The sequence below is a fragment of the Acaromyces ingoldii genome, assembly GCF_003144295.1.
Source record: "Acaromyces ingoldii strain MCA 4198 unplaced genomic scaffold FA10scaffold_1, whole genome shotgun sequence".
NCBI classification, from domain to species: Eukaryota; Fungi; Basidiomycota; class Exobasidiomycetes; order Exobasidiales; family Cryptobasidiaceae; genus Acaromyces; species Acaromyces ingoldii.
The window spans coordinates 1,734,917-1,750,558 of NW_020290247.1; the positions used below are offsets into that span (position 1 = coordinate 1,734,917).

The 15,642-nt window shown below is 59.3% G+C and overlaps 9 protein-coding genes across 9 annotated transcripts; 7 read left to right on the top strand and 2 right to left on the bottom strand.

The window, feature by feature from the left end:
- Positions 1 to 94: 94 nt before the first annotated feature.
- FA10DRAFT_298693 (hypothetical protein) lies at positions 95 to 1,573 on the top strand (the record flags this gene model as incomplete). The annotated part of the gene is made up of 5 exons (XM_025524630.1): positions 95 to 247; positions 326 to 594; positions 661 to 703; positions 774 to 925; positions 998 to 1,573. 5 exons carry the CDS (start codon positions 95 to 97, stop codon positions 1,551 to 1,553), a joined length of 1,173 nt encoding a protein of 390 aa, XP_025380483.1. The 3' UTR covers positions 1,554 to 1,573.
- A 251-nt stretch (positions 1,574 to 1,824) lies between these two features.
- Positions 1,825 to 2,587, top strand: FA10DRAFT_263951 (hypothetical protein). Its single transcript, XM_025520445.1, has 2 exons — positions 1,825 to 2,042; positions 2,124 to 2,587. Exons 1-2 carry the CDS (start codon positions 1,857 to 1,859, stop codon positions 2,484 to 2,486), a joined length of 549 nt encoding a protein of 182 aa, XP_025380484.1. The 5' UTR covers positions 1,825 to 1,856; the 3' UTR covers positions 2,487 to 2,587.
- Positions 2,588 to 2,793: 206 nt separating this feature from the next.
- FA10DRAFT_282943 (glutaredoxin) lies at positions 2,794 to 3,416 on the top strand (the record flags this gene model as incomplete). Its single annotated transcript, XM_025523803.1, has 3 exons — positions 2,794 to 2,805; positions 2,901 to 3,071; positions 3,150 to 3,416. 3 exons carry the CDS (start codon positions 2,794 to 2,796, stop codon positions 3,414 to 3,416), a joined length of 450 nt encoding a protein of 149 aa, XP_025380485.1.
- A 91-nt stretch (positions 3,417 to 3,507) lies between these two features.
- Positions 3,508 to 4,041, bottom strand: FA10DRAFT_282944 (hypothetical protein; the record flags this gene model as incomplete). The annotated part of the gene is made up of 1 exon (XM_025523804.1): positions 3,508 to 4,041. One exon carries the CDS (start codon positions 4,039 to 4,041, stop codon positions 3,508 to 3,510), a length of 534 nt encoding a protein of 177 aa, XP_025380486.1.
- A 40-nt stretch (positions 4,042 to 4,081) lies between these two features.
- Positions 4,082 to 8,660, top strand: FA10DRAFT_263955 (hypothetical protein). The gene is made up of 2 exons (XM_025520446.1): positions 4,082 to 4,799; positions 4,886 to 8,660. Exons 1-2 carry the CDS (start codon positions 4,310 to 4,312, stop codon positions 8,512 to 8,514), a joined length of 4,119 nt encoding a protein of 1,372 aa, XP_025380487.1. The 5' UTR covers positions 4,082 to 4,309; the 3' UTR covers positions 8,515 to 8,660.
- An 87-nt stretch (positions 8,661 to 8,747) lies between these two features.
- FA10DRAFT_263956 (PLP-dependent transferase) lies at positions 8,748 to 11,151 on the top strand. The gene is made up of 4 exons (XM_025520447.1): positions 8,748 to 9,450; positions 9,530 to 9,822; positions 9,898 to 10,049; positions 10,135 to 11,151. Exons 1-4 carry the CDS (start codon positions 8,770 to 8,772, stop codon positions 10,653 to 10,655), a joined length of 1,647 nt encoding a protein of 548 aa, XP_025380488.1. The 5' UTR covers positions 8,748 to 8,769; the 3' UTR covers positions 10,656 to 11,151.
- On the top strand, positions 10,982 to 11,388 carry FA10DRAFT_18279 (hypothetical protein). The gene has a single exon (XM_025518314.1). The coding sequence runs from the start codon at positions 11,072 to 11,074 to the stop codon at positions 11,321 to 11,323; it is 252 nt and encodes an 83-aa protein (XP_025380489.1). The 5' UTR covers positions 10,982 to 11,071; the 3' UTR covers positions 11,324 to 11,388.
- Positions 11,389 to 12,651: 1,263 nt separating this feature from the next.
- Positions 12,652 to 13,214, bottom strand: FA10DRAFT_18309 (hypothetical protein). The gene has a single exon (XM_025518320.1). The coding sequence runs from the start codon at positions 13,071 to 13,073 to the stop codon at positions 12,789 to 12,791; it is 285 nt and encodes a 94-aa protein (XP_025380490.1). The 5' UTR covers positions 13,074 to 13,214; the 3' UTR covers positions 12,652 to 12,788.
- Positions 13,087 to 15,316, top strand: FA10DRAFT_227221 (OPT superfamily oligopeptide transporter; the record flags this gene model as incomplete). Its single annotated transcript, XM_025518710.1, has 2 exons — positions 13,087 to 13,926; positions 14,006 to 15,316. The coding sequence occupies 2 exons, from the start codon at positions 13,087 to 13,089 to the stop codon at positions 15,314 to 15,316; spliced, it is 2,151 nt and encodes a 716-aa protein (XP_025380491.1).
- Between the last annotated feature and the right edge of the window lie 326 nt (positions 15,317 to 15,642).

Below are 15,642 nucleotides of genomic sequence, written 5' to 3' on the forward strand. Positions count from 1 at the left end.
AGCAGATGGTGCCAAATAATGAGAATGTCCCAGTCTTTCGCCGCCGTAACTCGAGCGCTCTTCTTATCCTTCTCCAACCTCTATCGAGATCAAAATGGTCCTCTTCAGGCTTCCTATTCTTCTTTTTGTTGTGGCCTCCTCCCTCTTCCACCTTGTCTTTTGCCAAACTGAGCTCATCTATGCACCCGACAAATCTTTGTACTACACGCCAGGCGTCGCGTACCCTCGAGGCATTCGTCTTGCCAATGTGAGTACAGGTTGGTAGGTGCAGGAGTATTTCTTCACCCTCAACAGATGATCCATAAAACCCTTTCCGCATACACAGGGCATTTTGTTGAGCACCTGGGAAGACAACACGAGGTCCGAACGCAAGATCCCGATCTACAGCTCGTACGACGGAGGTAGGAGCTGGTCTCTGCTCAGCCACGTAAGGGATCAGAACAACGTGGGCGGCCTTCGCTTTCAGCCTTTCCTCTACCAGCTCAAGGGCAGAGTCGGCAATCTGCCCGCGGGCACCATCCTCCTCGCCGTCAATGCCAGTCCAAACTCACAGAAGAAGACGAGCATCGACATCTATGCCAGCAAAGATGGTGTGTGAGTCCCCTTTTGTTGCATGGCCGGCCCTCAGATTGTCAGTGCTGATGGTATACGCACCCTCAGCTCATGGGAATACCTTTCTACCGTAGCCCAAAGCGGAGCTGCGGTGAGCAACTGAGCAGGGCGTCATCATTGCCTCTCCTTTATTGATTCTAAGTTCACTTCTGTGAGCACAGATACCGCAGAATGGCTATGAGACAATCTGGGAGCCTTTCACGCTCGAGTACGATGGCGAACTCCTCTGCTACTTTTCAGATCAAAGAAGCCCTCAACACGGACAAAAGCTCGTGGTAAGCCGGTCGCCGGACGCCATACACTGGTCAGAGGCGTGAGTGAGATTTGAATCCTGCTCGCTCTGTTCAAACACTACTAGCTCATCTTAGGCTTGATTCTTCTTTAGCTTCGATGTCGTCACCTATCCCCATTATAAGGCACGGCCTGGAATGGCCACCGTTGCCTACATCCCATCGAGCAAGAATTATATCTTGACGTACGAGCTCTACGACCCAGTCTTCGCTAAGAAGTTCGAGGTGTACTATCGCCTCTCCGAGGACCCCCTCAACTTCCTCGATAAAGAAGGTATCCGCCTCAGCGCACACGGCGTGACTCCGACGAGTTCCCCCTACGTCATCACAAGAAACTCGGACATCTACGTCAGCTGCGGAAGCATGTCGCAACTCTTTGTCAATAAAAACGAGGGCGATCGCAAAGCTTGGCAGATGACCTCAACGAATGCGCCCTTCTCTTATTCACGATCTCTGGTCCATGTTCCGGGAAAGATCCTCATCTTTGCGGCTGAAGGCCCTCAGGAAGCCTCAAAGTGGCATGTCATGACGGTCACGGCCGTGCCGATCCGCGGCCGCTCTCGCCTTGCCAGACGAGGTTCGAACCCGAAGCTGCTGGAAGGAGAGCAGCCTCGCCCCCGCGACAGCGAATCTACTCCTCTGTTCACCTAGCCCTTCAGACATTCGCGTACAGACTGTAGCCGCCAAACTCATCATCTCTTGTCACATCACGGCAGAATTTGACGAATGGCGATGTCCTCATTGACTTTGGTGCGTCTTGAGATCTGCGCGTGCTTCCAGAGGCCAAGGGTGCGCCCGTTGCTATCGCTGCCCACGGACGTGAATGAAGTTGCGGGGCGATCAACCCTTCGTGCACCCAATTCTGAGAGAAGTCTAAAAAGTAAAATTAGACCCGTCGTCGCCTCCATTTCTGCTCCACCTCCGTCTTTTTAGCTTGCTGCCGTTGCCGTTGCCATGGTGGAGGAGGACAGCCGCCGCGAAGCAGCCGCCAGGGCGGCGCAGGCACGCCTGGCGAGCACGGCGACAGCAGCGCAGAGCGACAACACCGAGGCGGTGCGCAAGCACAAGCTCAAGATCAAGAAGCACATCAACGACATCACGGGCCAGCTGCGATACGAGGCCGCGTCCAATTGCCTCCAGGTGAGGGCGAAGCGAATTCTTTGCTCCTGTCCCTGAGCTGACTTTCTTCTGCGAAACTCAACCCCCCTTTCGACAACTAAGCTCTTACATACGCTCATCGATAACGTCGTGAGCCACCCAGAAGAGACAAAGTACCGGCACTTTCGCGCGGCCCAGCCCAAGATTGCCGCCCTCGTCCTCTCGCAGCCCCCGGCCGTGGACATTCTCGTCGAGACGGGCTTCCGCACGCGCACCCAAGACTTCCAGCAGCAGTGGTTCGTCCCCGATGACTGGAAGCCAGGGGTCTGGGCATGGACACGGTTGCAGGCGACGGCCGACAGCCTGCGGGAAAAGGCAGAGGAGTGGGAGGAGCTCGTTGAGAAGACGAAGCTGAATGCGCAGAGGGAAAAGGCCGTAGAGTCTGCGAGAAAGGTGAGGCCGCCCTTTTCCTTTGTCGAGTTGTAAGCGCTCACTATTGGGCTGCAGTCTCGTGCGCTCGACGAGGCTCGTGAGGACAGGGAGAGGGTGGCGCTGCGCGTCGAGCGAGAGAAGATCGCGCGCGAGGCGGCGGCGCAGCGCCAGGCCGAGGAAGAGGAGCGTGCCAAGGAAGAGGAGCGCTCGCGGTCGCTCGAGGGCAAAAATCAGGAAGACGAGACCACGCATGACGAAAATAAGCAAGAATGAAGCTACATCTGTACCATTATGCCCTGTGCATCATCTATCTGCCCAGCCAATGTCCACCATCCATACCGCCACTGTGGGCTGTTTCACGATGACAAAACACGTGTGTGATTGATCCCTCCACTCTTTGCTTGGGCCTTTTTTCTCCTTTCTCTTTCCTTAAGTGCGACGCCCTTTCGTGATAGACGACCATCGCAGTCCCACGCTCAACAGCAGAAGCGACACTTGCGGCACAATCGACAGTCGCCCCCACCCCCAACAACCGCCAAGCTGGGTTCCTCACTCTCAACGAGCTCCTTTGACGAGGACCAAATGGCGACGGCCAGGAAGCTCGTCGACCAGATGGTCGCCTCGTCACGCGTCGCCATTGTAAGTCTCTCTCTCTCTCTCTTGAAGAGACACCTTCTCGTCTCGCATGAAGTCTGACCAAAGCTGGGCACATGGCAGTTCTCCAAGTCATACTGCCCGTACTGCATGTCGGCAAAACGGACTATTAAGGGTTTGAACCTGCCCGCGGGCGTCACGACGCTCGAGCTGGACCACGAAAAAGACGGCGCGGCCATCCAGGCGTATCTGCTCGACAAGACGGGCCAGCGCACCGTGCCCAACATCTTCATCGGAGGCGTGCACCTGGGCGGCAACGACGACCTCGGCAGTGCGCAGAGGAGCGGCAAACTCAAGCAGCTCCTCGAGCAGTCTGAGCCCCAGGCCTAGGCCCAAACCAAGTCTTGGATGTCATTTGTTCCTTCCCTTTCACGACAAGAATGCATTGCAACTCCTAAGGGTACAAGGGTCGGTCAGCAGCTTAGAAGCCAGCCAGACGGGCACCCACAATGGCAAAGTCAACGACGGAAAAGAGCGTGTCCAGGACAGTGATGCGGTCTGGCTTGCCGTTGATGAGGTGGCCAATGATCCAGCGTCCGCTCGGCTTGGCCCAGAACCAGTTGAGGAGGGCCTGCGACAGGTTGGCGGTGCCCAGCACGGTGAATGCGACGATGTCAAAGGCATCGTGGTCCCACTTGACAGCCGCCTTTACGTTTGTCTTTGCATCGCTGCTGAATCGCCGGATCACAAATGGGGCGAGACGGATGCCAGCCAGGACCGCGTAGCCGACGTTGATGGCGCCCAGGTAGCGCATGAGGTCGTGATGGTGGCTGTCTCCATTGGGCGTCTCAATCGTCTTTACGTCTGCCTTGCGCGTGCTGAGCTTGCCCATCATAAACTCGGGAAAGAGGCCAAAGTGCACAGCTGCAGACGTGAACCAGAGCGCGTTGCCGAGATAGGCAGCCGAACGGAAGCCTGGCGAGACGAGGAGGCTGAGTGTGTTGTTGCTGGACATGGCTGTTCTATGTGCGTGATGGACTCTGACTGCTACAACTGTGATACTACGAGGGTGCGACTCAAGGGCTTGAGGCTGCGCGTGTGCTTGCTTGTCCGTGCGCAAGTGCATGAAACGCACATTCGGACACGTGGATTCTCAATCGGCTCGGATGTTCCTGCTCCACTCTCCCCACTACTTACTTCCTCTTCCCAGAGGCCAGCAGGCAGACTTCCCGTTCCTAAAGATCCGAAGCTTCGATAGAGGGTTGGACACGTGTCAGCTAGCGATGGCATCCAGCGGACCCATCTCGTTGACTCCGGCCGAGAGGCTCGCGTATGCGCACCTCTTTGCCCTGGCCGACCCGCAAAACACGGGCATGGTGCAGGGCTCATCGGCCGTCAGCTTCTTTGCCCTTTCCAGCCTGCCCTCGCCCGTCTTGGGCACAATCTGGGCCCTCGCTGACTCGGACAACAACGGCTTCCTCGGACCGGCCCAGTTCAGCGCGGCGCTCAGGCTCATTGGCCATGCGCAGAGCGGCGCCGTGGTGACGGAGGAGCTGCTCAGCAAGCCCGGTCCGCTGCCCAAATTCAAAGGCATCGCCATCCCAGGCCAGCAGCAAGCTCCGAGCCGATCTGGCTCCACCATCACGCCCCAGACCACAGGAACCGGTGTCGGTGCAAACGCAGCGGCGGGCGCCAACGAGATCAAGCCCGAAGATCGCGCGAGGTACACGCGCATCTTTGCCAGTGCCGGTCCTCAGAATGGTCTTCTCGATGGTGGGTGCCAAACCCGCAGTATTTTCGTGGTTTTCCTGATTTGATTGCTGATTTGTGCATATGCTCTTCACCTTCCCTGACCACAGGCGAAAAGGCAAAAGACATCTTCGTCAAGTCGCAGCTGCCCTTCGACAAGCTCGGTGCGATCTGGAACCTGGCCGACACAAAGGCAAGGGGCAAGCTCGACCTCACCGACTTTATCGTGGGCATGCACTTTATCCAGTCGACGATGAATGGCTCCCTCTCGTCGATTCCGGCTGCCCTCCCCGCGGACCTGTACGAGAAGGCGGCCGGCGCAGCGCCCGCTTCCATCTCACCCACGCCAACCGGACTGCCTCCCTCGAGTCCGCTTCGCACGCAGAACACCGGCGGATCCTCAACCTTTCTACCTCGTCAGATGACTGGCGGCGGCTTTGCTGGCATGCCAGGCAGCCCTCTCCGCTCTCCTCCTCCTCCCACATCAGCAGCTGCTGCCGCTACGCCTCTGCAGGCCCAGCGAACAGGCGCTGGAGCAGGCGCGTGGGCCGTCTCGCCGGCAGACAAGGCTAAAGCGGACCGCTTCTTCGATGGTCTCGACCAGGAGCACAAGGGCGTCCTCGAGGGCCAGGCTGCCGTTCCCTTCTTCATGCAGAGCGGCCTTGGCGAGGCGACGCTGGCCCACATCTGGGACCTGTCGGATGTGACGCAGTCGGGAAGCCTCACCCGCGACGAGTTCGCCGTCGCCATGCACCTCATCAACCTCAAGCTGACGGGAAGCGACCTGCCTCAGGAGCTGCCCGCCAGCCTGGTCCCACCGGGCCTTCGCGGCACCAGCCTGCCGCAAGCCGTGAACCCGGCCGAGACGGACACGCAGAGAGACCTCTTTTCGCTCATCGACGACGACGACGCGAACAACCTGCCCGTCTCCACGGCCTCTGCCTTTGCTACGCCTGCCTCCAAGGCCGTTGCCTCTACCCCCGCGCCGGCTGCCCCTGCCGCTGCCTCTGCTTTCAAATCCGGTCCTTTCGACGACGACTTCTTGGCTACTAGCAGCAGCGAGCCGCAAGCCGCCAGCAGCGCTGTTGGCACCGCTGGGGCCGGCGCCATGCCCAGTCGCTCTCTTGATGCCGGCGCCGAGCTGGGCAACTCGCGCCTGGCCCTCGACAGCACCCAGCGCAGCCTCACGACGCTTGAGACGAAGCGCAGCGAGCTGCAAAAGAGCGTCGAAGACAACGACCAGAACATCGGCGACATCAAGGCGCGCCTCGAGAGCGTCAAGCTGCGCCACCAGACAGAGACCGAGGCCGTCAAGTCGCTCACGGAGCGCCAGGCCGCGCAGGCAGCCGAGCTCAGCGAGCTGCGCCAGACCTCGGTCCGCGACGAGTCGGAGCTGAGCAGGCTGCGCGGCGAAAAGGACGAGCTGGAGCAGGCGCTGATGCGCGACCGCGAGGAGGTGCGCGAGATGAAGAAGCAGGCCTCGGAGACGCAGCGCCAGCGAGACGCCCTCGCGGCCGAAGTCGAGAAGCTGCGCAAGGACGCGCGCATGCAGAGGGGCCTCGTCGCCATTGGAAAGAAGCAGCTCAGTCAGGCAGAGTCGGACATGGAGAAGACGAGGCAGCAGCTCGAGGAGGTCAAGTCTGGCAAGTTCGAGCACGAGCCCGAGGCTGCTGCTGCTGCTGCTGCTGCTACTAGTGACACTACCACCACGGCCCCTGCCACGGCGAAGGAAGAGGCAGCGGGTGGTGCTGGGCCCGTCTCGAGGGAGGCAAGCATCTCGTCGCCTGCGCACGCCCACCAGGCTGTCGCTAGTCCTGCTGCGAGTGTGCGCAGCACCAATCCATTCGACCGTCTCGGTGGTGGGGCTGGCGTGGCAGCAGGCGCAGGCGCAGGTGCAGCCGCTGTTGGCGCTGCGACGGTGGCGGGTGCTGCAGCCATTCACCACCACGCAGTAGCAACGGACGAGAAGGAGGACGAAGATCCGTTTGGCGTGTCCAAGCAGAGCTCGTCGCAGCAGACACCAGCACCGCCGGCTGCCGCGGCCTTTGACGACAACTTTGGCAACGACTTCCAGCCACAAGAGAGCAATGCGTTTGCCGCTGCGCCAGCCCCAGCTCAGAGCAATGTGAATCAGGCGTTTGACGATGCCTTTGCAGACCTCGACAAGGACGACGAAGTGGCGGCAAAGGACGAGGCTGGCCCTGTCGAGGTGGGACAGACGGACGCTACGCCGCAAGCAGATGAAAGTCATCCGACGACGACGACGACGGCTTTTGTCGATGAGCGATCGTCTACGACGGAGCCTGCCCATGTCGCTGCTCCCACGGCCGATGAGGTGACGAGCGATGCAGATGTGATCAAGGTCGACAAGGGCAAGGCGGCAGTGAGGGACGCGGACGAGGACTCGTACGAAGACAGCTCCGATGAAGAGGAAGGTCCCGAAGATGTCGATGGCGGTGCGCACACCACTGCCAGCAAAGCACCGACATCGGATGTGGCCGACAACGAGGATACAGCAGCAGCAGCAGCAGCGGCAGCCGTCGGTGGAGTGGCGGCAGGAGGACTGGCTGCCTCTGCGCTCCCTAGCGCCACAACGACGACGCAGGCAGCCGACCGGTTCCCTGAGATCAATGATGATGATCTGGAACCTGCCACCGATGCGACTGAAACGCTCGCTCCACCGTCCTCTCACCTCGACACATCTTCTGCGCCTGGCCCAGTGCCGCTCTCGGCCCAGGCAACAGGCGACACCGACGCCGCATTCCACGACGCACCCACGGGCGAGACGCCATCGACGGCTGACTTTGGCACCGTGGGCATGGGTCACGCAGCCCAGGCTTTGTCTGCGTCTGCGCTGAGCCCAGCTCACGAGCGCTTCACAACTGCCGTCGACGACTCGACTGCAAGTCCGGCAACAAAGACTCGGCGTGCGCCTCCCCCTGCACCATCGCGTGGCAGCACCCTCAGCACCACTTCTGCCGCTCTTTCCCCCCTGGCGACCTCTGTAGCTCCCGGGCCTGTGCCTGCGCCTGCCCTCGCAACCTCAACTGCACCTGACGCGGCACCGGCTTCCACCTTGGACGACTTCGATGCTGCTTTTGAGGATCTGGGCCCCGCAACGAGCACCGTCGGTGGCACCGCCCCAATCAGCGCTTCGGCGGCGCCAGGTGCCAGCGCCAATGGCGGCAGCACCAGCTTCGACGACGCCTTTGGCAACGGCGATGCAGACGACTTTGACTTTGTCCCCAAGTTCCAGCAGCCGCCTTCGTCGGCCTTTGGCTCTCATCAGGCGCAGGGCAGCAGCGCCAATGACGCCTTTGACCAAGCCTTTGGCACCTCGTCGGCCCCTCAGTCTGGCGGTTTTGACGGTTTTGACGGTGCATTTGCTCCGCCGACTGCTTCGTCACAGCCGCCCCAGCCTCCGCCAAGGCAGCAGCCACAGCAGCACCCGTCGGCCACTGCGTCGCAGGGCTCGGCGTTCAGCTTCGAAGACGCATTCGCACCAGCCAGCACGCCTCCCTCCTTGACCATGCCTGGTGGCGCCTCGGCCGCTCCTGTGGCCAGCAACAATGCATCGGCGGCTACCAAGGCCACGACGCCTGCGCTCGCTGACGATGCAGGGCCTGTCAAGCAGCTCTGTGGCATGGGTTTCAGCCGGGAGAGCGTCATCAAAGCGCTCGAAAAGTCAAACTACCGGACCGAGAAGGCCCTTGAGCGCCTCTTGGCCCAGACTGCGTAGATCATTGTCCCTTGCTACCTGGCTAATTAGGTGTTGCTGCTCTGTAGTCGTTACCTTTTCCCTTTGACTTGTCTACACCTGTCTCTTGTGTTCTTTTCTTTTTTCTTCTAAACGAGGAGCATGAAATCAATAGTCCTAGAAGTGCCTTTGTTACCGTGGTGTTGGTCTGTCCGACGCGTGCTTCGAGCCCAACTAGCCCGATGCGTGCATGAGATAACTCCCCTTAACGCCGGCGATCAAGTCCGTGCCGATATCATGCAGATCGAGTCAGGGCTTTCCCCCGTTGCAAACGAGGATCAAGACGACGACGACGACGACGTGCAAAGCAGAACCATGGGCGCGCAACAGACAAAGGAAAAGGCTGCCGGCGCCGACCTGACGACAAAGGCGGCGCCGCACTTGGCGGCCGCGGCCAAGACTGGAGGGTCCGCCGCCGACGCTGCCGACGCCGACGACTCTCCAAAGAAGCGCGCAGAGCGGCAGAAGAAGGCTGGCCTCTCGGACCGCGGATTGCGCAACCTGTACGACATGGAGGCGCTCCTTGCCATGTTTTTCGGCAAGCGCACCAACGTCTGGAGCCCCGAGAACCCAGAGGGCTCGATCCCCATGGCCATTGCCGACAACCAGCTCATGCGTCCCGAGCTCATCGAGTTCTACAACTCGCCCGGAAAGCTCGCACTGAAGCCGCAGGACCTCACGTATGCCGATCGTGGCATGTGCAGCAAGCGGCTCCTGGACGCCATCTGCGGCATGGTCAACACCACCCCTGACGGCTTCTTCTTTGAGGACGACAAGAAGGACCAGTGGCCCAAGCCAATCAAGGAGATCAAGATCGAGCACATTGTCGTGGGAAACGGCGCCACGGGCGTCCTCGATGCCCTCTTTTGGGCTCTCATCAACGACGGCGACGGCATCTTGCTCTCGCAGCCCCACTACGTGAGTGTGCTTTTAGCTCCCGTTGCCTCCAAAGGTCAAAGACACAATGGGACTGACGAGCCACGGAACCGCTGAAAAGAATGCATTCTCGAATGACACGACGTTGAGGGACAAGGCTGAGCTGATCCTTGTCCAACCTCCGATCCCCGTGGCCTCTGCCAAGGAACCAAAGGAGCCACGGGAGCACGTTGCCCCCGACACAGTCAAGTACTATGCGGATGCTCTCAAGAACGCAGAGAAGAAGGGAACCAAGGTCAAGTGCATCCTCCTCTGCAATCCTCACAATCCTTCGGGCGCCATCTATCCCAGGGAGACCGTCGTGGCTCTCGCCAAGTTTGCGGCGGAGCACGATCTGCACCTTGTTATGGATGAGTGAGTGATCGAGGGGAAGCTAACTTCGACAGAGTGTCCACTAGACATGTGGCTGACCCTCGTCGACTTGTTCAGAATCTACTCCAGGTCGGTCTTCCGAACAAATGACGTACCTGACCCGACGCCCTTCTACTCCATCTTGGGTATCGACGTAGAGAAAGAGGCGGGCCTCAACCCAAGCCGGGTCCACGTCGTCTCGAGCGCCAGCAAAGACTTTAGCACCAATGGTAAGTGAAGCCGTCTCCTCATTCCCTTGCTCCCTGCGACGTCCTTGGCGGTGGCTGAGCTCGCGCCGCCCCACACCACACGCAGGCTTCCGTCTCGGCTATGTCATCTCCCAGCACAACCCCGACTTGTGCCTCACGCTCCTCGGCTCGGCCCTCATGTCACAGGCTGCGGCACCGTCTGCCAACCTCTTTGCTGCGCTACTCGAAGACAAAGAGTACCTCGGTCGCTACATGGCCGAGAACCGGCGCAGGATCGCGGCTTCGTACAACTACCTCACGGCCTTCTTCCGCAAGCACCAACTGCCCTATGTCCCGAGCAATTCCGGCTTCTTCCTCCTCGTCGACCTGCGTCAGTATCTCGACGTGAAACCTGGCGCGGACGAGAAGAAGGCCAGAGAATCGGAAATGAGGCTGCTGGATCGCCTGCAGGACGGAAAGGTCACTCTGGCACCCGGAACGATTTACAAGCACCCCATCCCGGGCTTCTACCGCTTGACGTACACCTTGGTCCCCGAGGCGCTCAAACTGGGCCTGAGCAGGATGGAGGACATTTTTGGCTGGGAAAAGTGGATCGACGAGCAGCCGCTTCCCTGGACACGGACGTAGATGCCCCCTCCTCCCTACTTTCTCAGTGCGACGGTCTGCTTGTAGATAGAGGCGGATCGGCTCTCATGAGAACGTTGTTCTGTATGACTGAAAGCAAGGTGTGACCTGCGCTCATCAGACATTGTTCTGCCTGTGGTTTGCCAATTGGGACCAATGCTGGGGAGATGCGTGAGTACCGTCCCGTGGCTTTCGTCCTGGGGCGGTCAAAAGACGAGCCCACGATGTGACAGGGCATCCGCACCGACTCAAGAAGAATCAAGGCAGGCAAGAGAGGGAGAACGATAAGCGGAATTGGTATCCAGGACTGCCTTTTCCTCTCAGCACCGGTCTTTGTGCACACCGGAACGCCGGCGGCGGTGCTGGTCCTGCGATATCAAGGTCGGAGCAGAGCGGAAAAGGAGGACAGAGGGCCATCGATGCTCCCTCAGGCTCCGTCGTCCTCATGCGCCTGTCTTCTCCGACTACGTTATTCGGTTGCAGCCCAATACAGAGAGAGGGAGATACCTGGGAGGGAGGAGATAAGGCAGGAGGAGGAGCTCAGGCACCGTCCCTGCATTGCTTGTGTCAAAGTGCCACGGCTGCTGCAGGCTTCTGCAGGACAGCACAGCGAGTGTAGACAAGGGTGGGGGTGGCTTGACGAGAATAAAGAGGAAAGCGTGCTACTATAGAGGACCAATTCCAGGCCCTGTGTGTGCCCTTTGTGATCTCCGTCTATGCCATTGCCCTGGAGAACCGGGCCGTTCGCCGCTTTGTCCGCGCATCGAATCAGGAAAGTGTTCCCCATCGCGATATCTATTTTACGGTATCTCGGGCGAACAGGCCGACTGGCTGGTCAAGGTTTGGAAGCATGCGCACTTTAAGCACCAAGTTCCAGTGGCCCTTTTCAAGGTCAGCAGACGAGACGATTCATCCCCGCACTTCCGCTCGCCCGTGTGCCTGCGGCTCACATATACAGTCGGAATACAGTACAGGGATGCGATACAAGAGGGGTACACGGCGGATGGAGGAAAGGCTTGGCTGCGTTCTTGGCTTCGCTCGACCTGATTAGCAATCCGGAGGCAAGTCCGTGGAGCGATAGTGGCAAGGGGAGTCGAGCTCCCTTGCTTCTTCTTCTTCTCAAAGTGGCGCGAGAAAAGAGCTAGGACACCTCGACGAGATAGGGACACGGCGCTTAGCCCGTGTCGTGTGGGTAGCAAGGCCCAGGTTTTTTGTAGTGTGGATTTTATTACACTAGGGTCACGCCAAAATATTCTGGGACGCGAAGCTATTGCCGTTACATTATTGGAAGGGGTTAGGGTTGCTGGTCGATAACGGAGTTTCTCAGAGAAGACCTTATCAATAGACCTGGATGCAGCCTAACTGTCTTACTACTGTTTTTCTGAAAGACGGCGTGAGGACCGGATATTACCGGCAGAAGCATACCTACATACAGGCATGGGGCCAGTCTCCGTGACCCAGCTTCTTCGCTTCGCCTTCTTCTCGGCCCTCTCCTTTGATCAATCCGCCGCAAGGCCGATAGAGGCACTTGTCCACAGTCACCCACCTATCTCTGAGCTCGGAGGGGTCTGGAACCTTGCCGCCGCCGTCCGCTAGCCTCTTTTTGGATGATTGCTAGCCTCTTTGAGAAGATCTTGCGGAAAAAGAAGAAAGCGAAAAGGAGCCGACACTGCGTTGCTGTGGGACAAGTTACCTATCTTCGCCACGACGGCTGCAAGTCCGCCTGTGGCCTTGTGCACAATGAGCTTCTCTAGCCTCTGTCCCTCGCTCAGACGTGATAGGCTCGGTCTCGCGAGGGTTCCTCCCCCTCAGTGCCTGTCTGCCGTTATCGAAGAGGGGGATGGTGAAAGACAATAGAGACATGAGGTCGGTGCAGCTGCTTGCTTTCTCCGCCGTACTGCGAGCGAGGCAGCTTGGCTGCTTTGCCACACCTGTACGTCAATCTCTGTGTCCCAGGGCGAAATGCAACGGTTCCTGATTCATCTCTCATCTGTGCCCGCCGCTCCGTCGTCGGATATATAGGTTGATTGCACCATTCTTCCTCCCTCGACTCCCCTATCCCCATCTTACCCTTTTCTTTCTCTTCCATCCTCCCTCACCCTTTCTACGCCTTCCCTCCCTCCCTCCCTCACTCACTCACTCACCCTCCCCTCTACTCTTCTTCTCTATCCTCTGTCTCGTCCCTCCTCGCCCCACCCCGGACGCTACCCCTCTTTCTGCCCACCTGCCCCTACCCTTCTGAAGGGGCATCGCAAAGATGGAGAGGACTGACATGTTCGCCACCGAGTCGGTGAACCCGGCTGTCATGACGGAGCGCATCCTCCATCCCGGCCGCGCGTCGCGTGACGTTGCACACGAGCAGCAAGCCGAGGCACACCACGACATCGTCCAGGACCACACGCGTGAAGTCGACCATGACATCCGGCCAGCGAGTATGCGCCGCGCTTCGAGCGACCACCTGTCCGAGAAGGCTTCAAACGAAAACGAAAAGGCTGATGGGCACCACCACACGACAACAACAACGGCGCTGCCCTACGGAGGCGAAGACCTCGAGTTTGCAGAGGAAATCTTCACGCCAGAGGACCTCGTTGCCGGTCGACCATTCCCCGAGGAGTCGCTGCCCGAGGAAGAGGGCACCGGCCTTACGATCCGTGCACTCCTCGTCGGCTCCGCGCTGGGCTGCGTCATTGCTGCGTCCAACATCTACCTCGGTCTCAAGACAGGCTTCACCTTTGCCGCGTCGCTCTTTGGCGCCATCCTCGGTTTTGGAGCCATCAAGGCCCTCTCGCGCGTGCTGCCGTATGGCTGGGGCGGCGCACCCTTTGGTCCCAAGGAAAACGTCACGGTGCAGAGTGCCGCTACGGCTGCCGGAGGTCTCACTGGCATGTTCGTCGCCGCTGTCCCCGCCATGTACCGTCTCGGCCTGCTCAACAACCCGACCGACGACTTTGGTCGACTGTTTACCTTCTGTCTCGCCGGTGCCTTTTACGGCAACTTCTTTGCCATTCCCCTGCGCAAGTTCTTCATTCTCAAGCTCAAGCTCGTCTTCCCCACGCCCACTGCCACCGCCCTCACGATCCGGGCGCTGCACACAAAGAGAGGCGCAGAGGCCGCTAAGAAGAAGACCAAGGCACTCATCTACACGTTCATCGTCTGTGTCATCTTCATGACTGCAAACCAGTACGTCCCGGGCATCCTCTACGACCAGCACATCTTCTACTGGATCTGGAGCTGGGGAGGCAGGTCTGCCCTCGTCGTTGACAGCTGGGGATGGGTGAGTGCAATCAATGCAGTGCTGAGAGCACATGCGACGTGCTGACAGCTATTCCCACTTCTTCTGTTTCTTCTCCCAGTACACTGAGATCACCCCCGCCTTCATCGGTTCGGGCATGCTCGCCGGTCTCAATGCTTCGTGGTCGTTCATGGGCGGCCTGTTCCTCGCTTGGGCCGTCATTGGACCTTCGCTCGTCGCAACTGGCCAGGCGCACTGCACCATCACCCAGGAGATGTCGCCGACGAGCGCGTTTTCGTGCACGAGCATGAAGTTCAAGTCCGATCTCGTCATGAATTCACCCAGGTACTGGCTCCTCTGGCCGGGTGTGCTCATCATGTTTGGCTACTCGTTTGCCGAAGTATTCATGAACGGCAAGGCCATCGCCCGCGGCTTCCAGGGCATGTACTACGAGGTCGTCGACCGCGTCCGCGGCCGGCCTGTGCGCGAAGTCAGTGGCGATGCCATCGAGGACCCTGCGCCACCGGAGCAGCAGGTCCAGACCTGGGTCTGGGCCGTTGGTCTGGCCATGTCTGTTGTCCTGACCGTTGTCGTCTGCTCGGTGCAGTTCGACATGAACGTCGGAAATGTCTTCCTGGCCCTCATCCTCTCATTCCTTCTCTCCGTCATCGGTGTCATGTCTTCGGGAACGACGGACGTGAACCCATTGTCGGCCGTGGCAAAGGCAACGCAGCTCATCGTCGGAGGCGCCGTCAAGGGACAGGGCAAGACGGGTAACCCGGCGCTTCTCGAGAACCTCTTGGCCGGTTCCATTGCTTCCAACGCTGCAAGCCAGTCGGTCGACATGGTCGGTGATCTCAAGACGGGCCACTGGCTCAGAGCCAGCCCTCGGTCACAATTCTGGGCTCAGACTTTTGGTTCCGTCTTTGCCACGCCCCTCGCCGTCGGTCTCTACGTCCTCTTTACCAAGGCCTACCCCTGCATCAACTCGGGCGAAGAAAAGTGCACATTCCTTGCCCCCTCGGTGGGCGCCTGGACGGCCGTCGCGCAGGCCGTCGTGTCCCCCACGTTGCCCATCACGAAGGCTTGCGGTATCACCGCCATCATGCTCACCGTCGCCGCCATTGCGACCGTCATTGCCAAGCACACCATTGTCAAGCCCGAGTGGAGACCCTATGTGCCCAACTGGAACGCGATCGCCCTCGGCTTCATTGTTCCTCAGCAATACTACGGCATCGCCATGGTCTCGGGCGCCACAGCGGCGTACTACTGGCAGAAGCGGAGCCCCAAGAGCGCGGACCTATACCTGTACGCTATCGCAGCCGGCGGCATCGCCGGAGAGGGCATCGCTGGTGTCATCTCGGCTGCGCTTGAGGTTGGTAAAGTCAGCGGCACCTACAAGGGAACCACCGTCGGTCTTCCACCATTTTGACCGGCTTCCAAGCTCCGCCCCCTCCTTCTCCTGTGATGATATTTATAATTCTTTTACGAAACCAAAACGGGAATCTATCTTGTCACGAACTGTCTCCAAATGTTCACTTTTGTGATCATTGTTGCGCCTGAAGAACGATGGCAAGTCAAAGGCCACCTGCTCTGCTTACGTATGTCGCAAAGTCCCGACCAATAAAGGCTTATATTACTGCTCGGTGCTTTGGTCATGGGCGCGCATGAATTAATGTGGCTTCGATTGAAGACCGCATGCAAGCGCCTCTTGGCGAGAATTTTCTCCTTCTTCGACCGTCTAGGCGTATCAGCTTA

Bases quoted from the DNA above. Each gene is read 5' to 3' on its own strand.
- FA10DRAFT_263951 (XM_025520445.1), top strand. From the start codon at position 1,857: ATGGTGGAGGAGGACAGCCGCCGCGAAGCAGCCGCCAGGGCGGCGCAG. The intron at 2,043-2,123 runs GTGAGGGCGAAG...TCGACAACTAAG, and splicing joins CCGCGTCCAATTGCCTCCAG to CTCTTACATACGCTCATCGA.
- FA10DRAFT_263955 (XM_025520446.1), top strand. From the start codon at position 4,310: ATGGCATCCAGCGGACCCATCTCGTTGACTCCGGCCGAGAGGCTCGCG. The intron at 4,800-4,885 runs GTGGGTGCCAAA...CCCTGACCACAG, and splicing joins TCAGAATGGTCTTCTCGATG to GCGAAAAGGCAAAAGACATC.
- FA10DRAFT_263956 (XM_025520447.1), top strand. From the start codon at position 8,770: ATGCAGATCGAGTCAGGGCTTTCCCCCGTTGCAAACGAGGATCAAGAC. The intron at 9,451-9,529 runs GTGAGTGTGCTT...ACCGCTGAAAAG, and splicing joins TGCTCTCGCAGCCCCACTAC to AATGCATTCTCGAATGACAC. The intron at 10,050-10,134 runs GTAAGTGAAGCC...CACCACACGCAG, and splicing joins CAAAGACTTTAGCACCAATG to GCTTCCGTCTCGGCTATGTC.
- FA10DRAFT_18279 (XM_025518314.1), top strand. From the start codon at position 11,072: ATGCTCCCTCAGGCTCCGTCGTCCTCATGCGCCTGTCTTCTCCGACTA.
- FA10DRAFT_18309 (XM_025518320.1), bottom strand. From the start codon at position 13,073: ATGTCATGGTCGACTTCACGCGTGTGGTCCTGGACGATGTCGTGGTGT.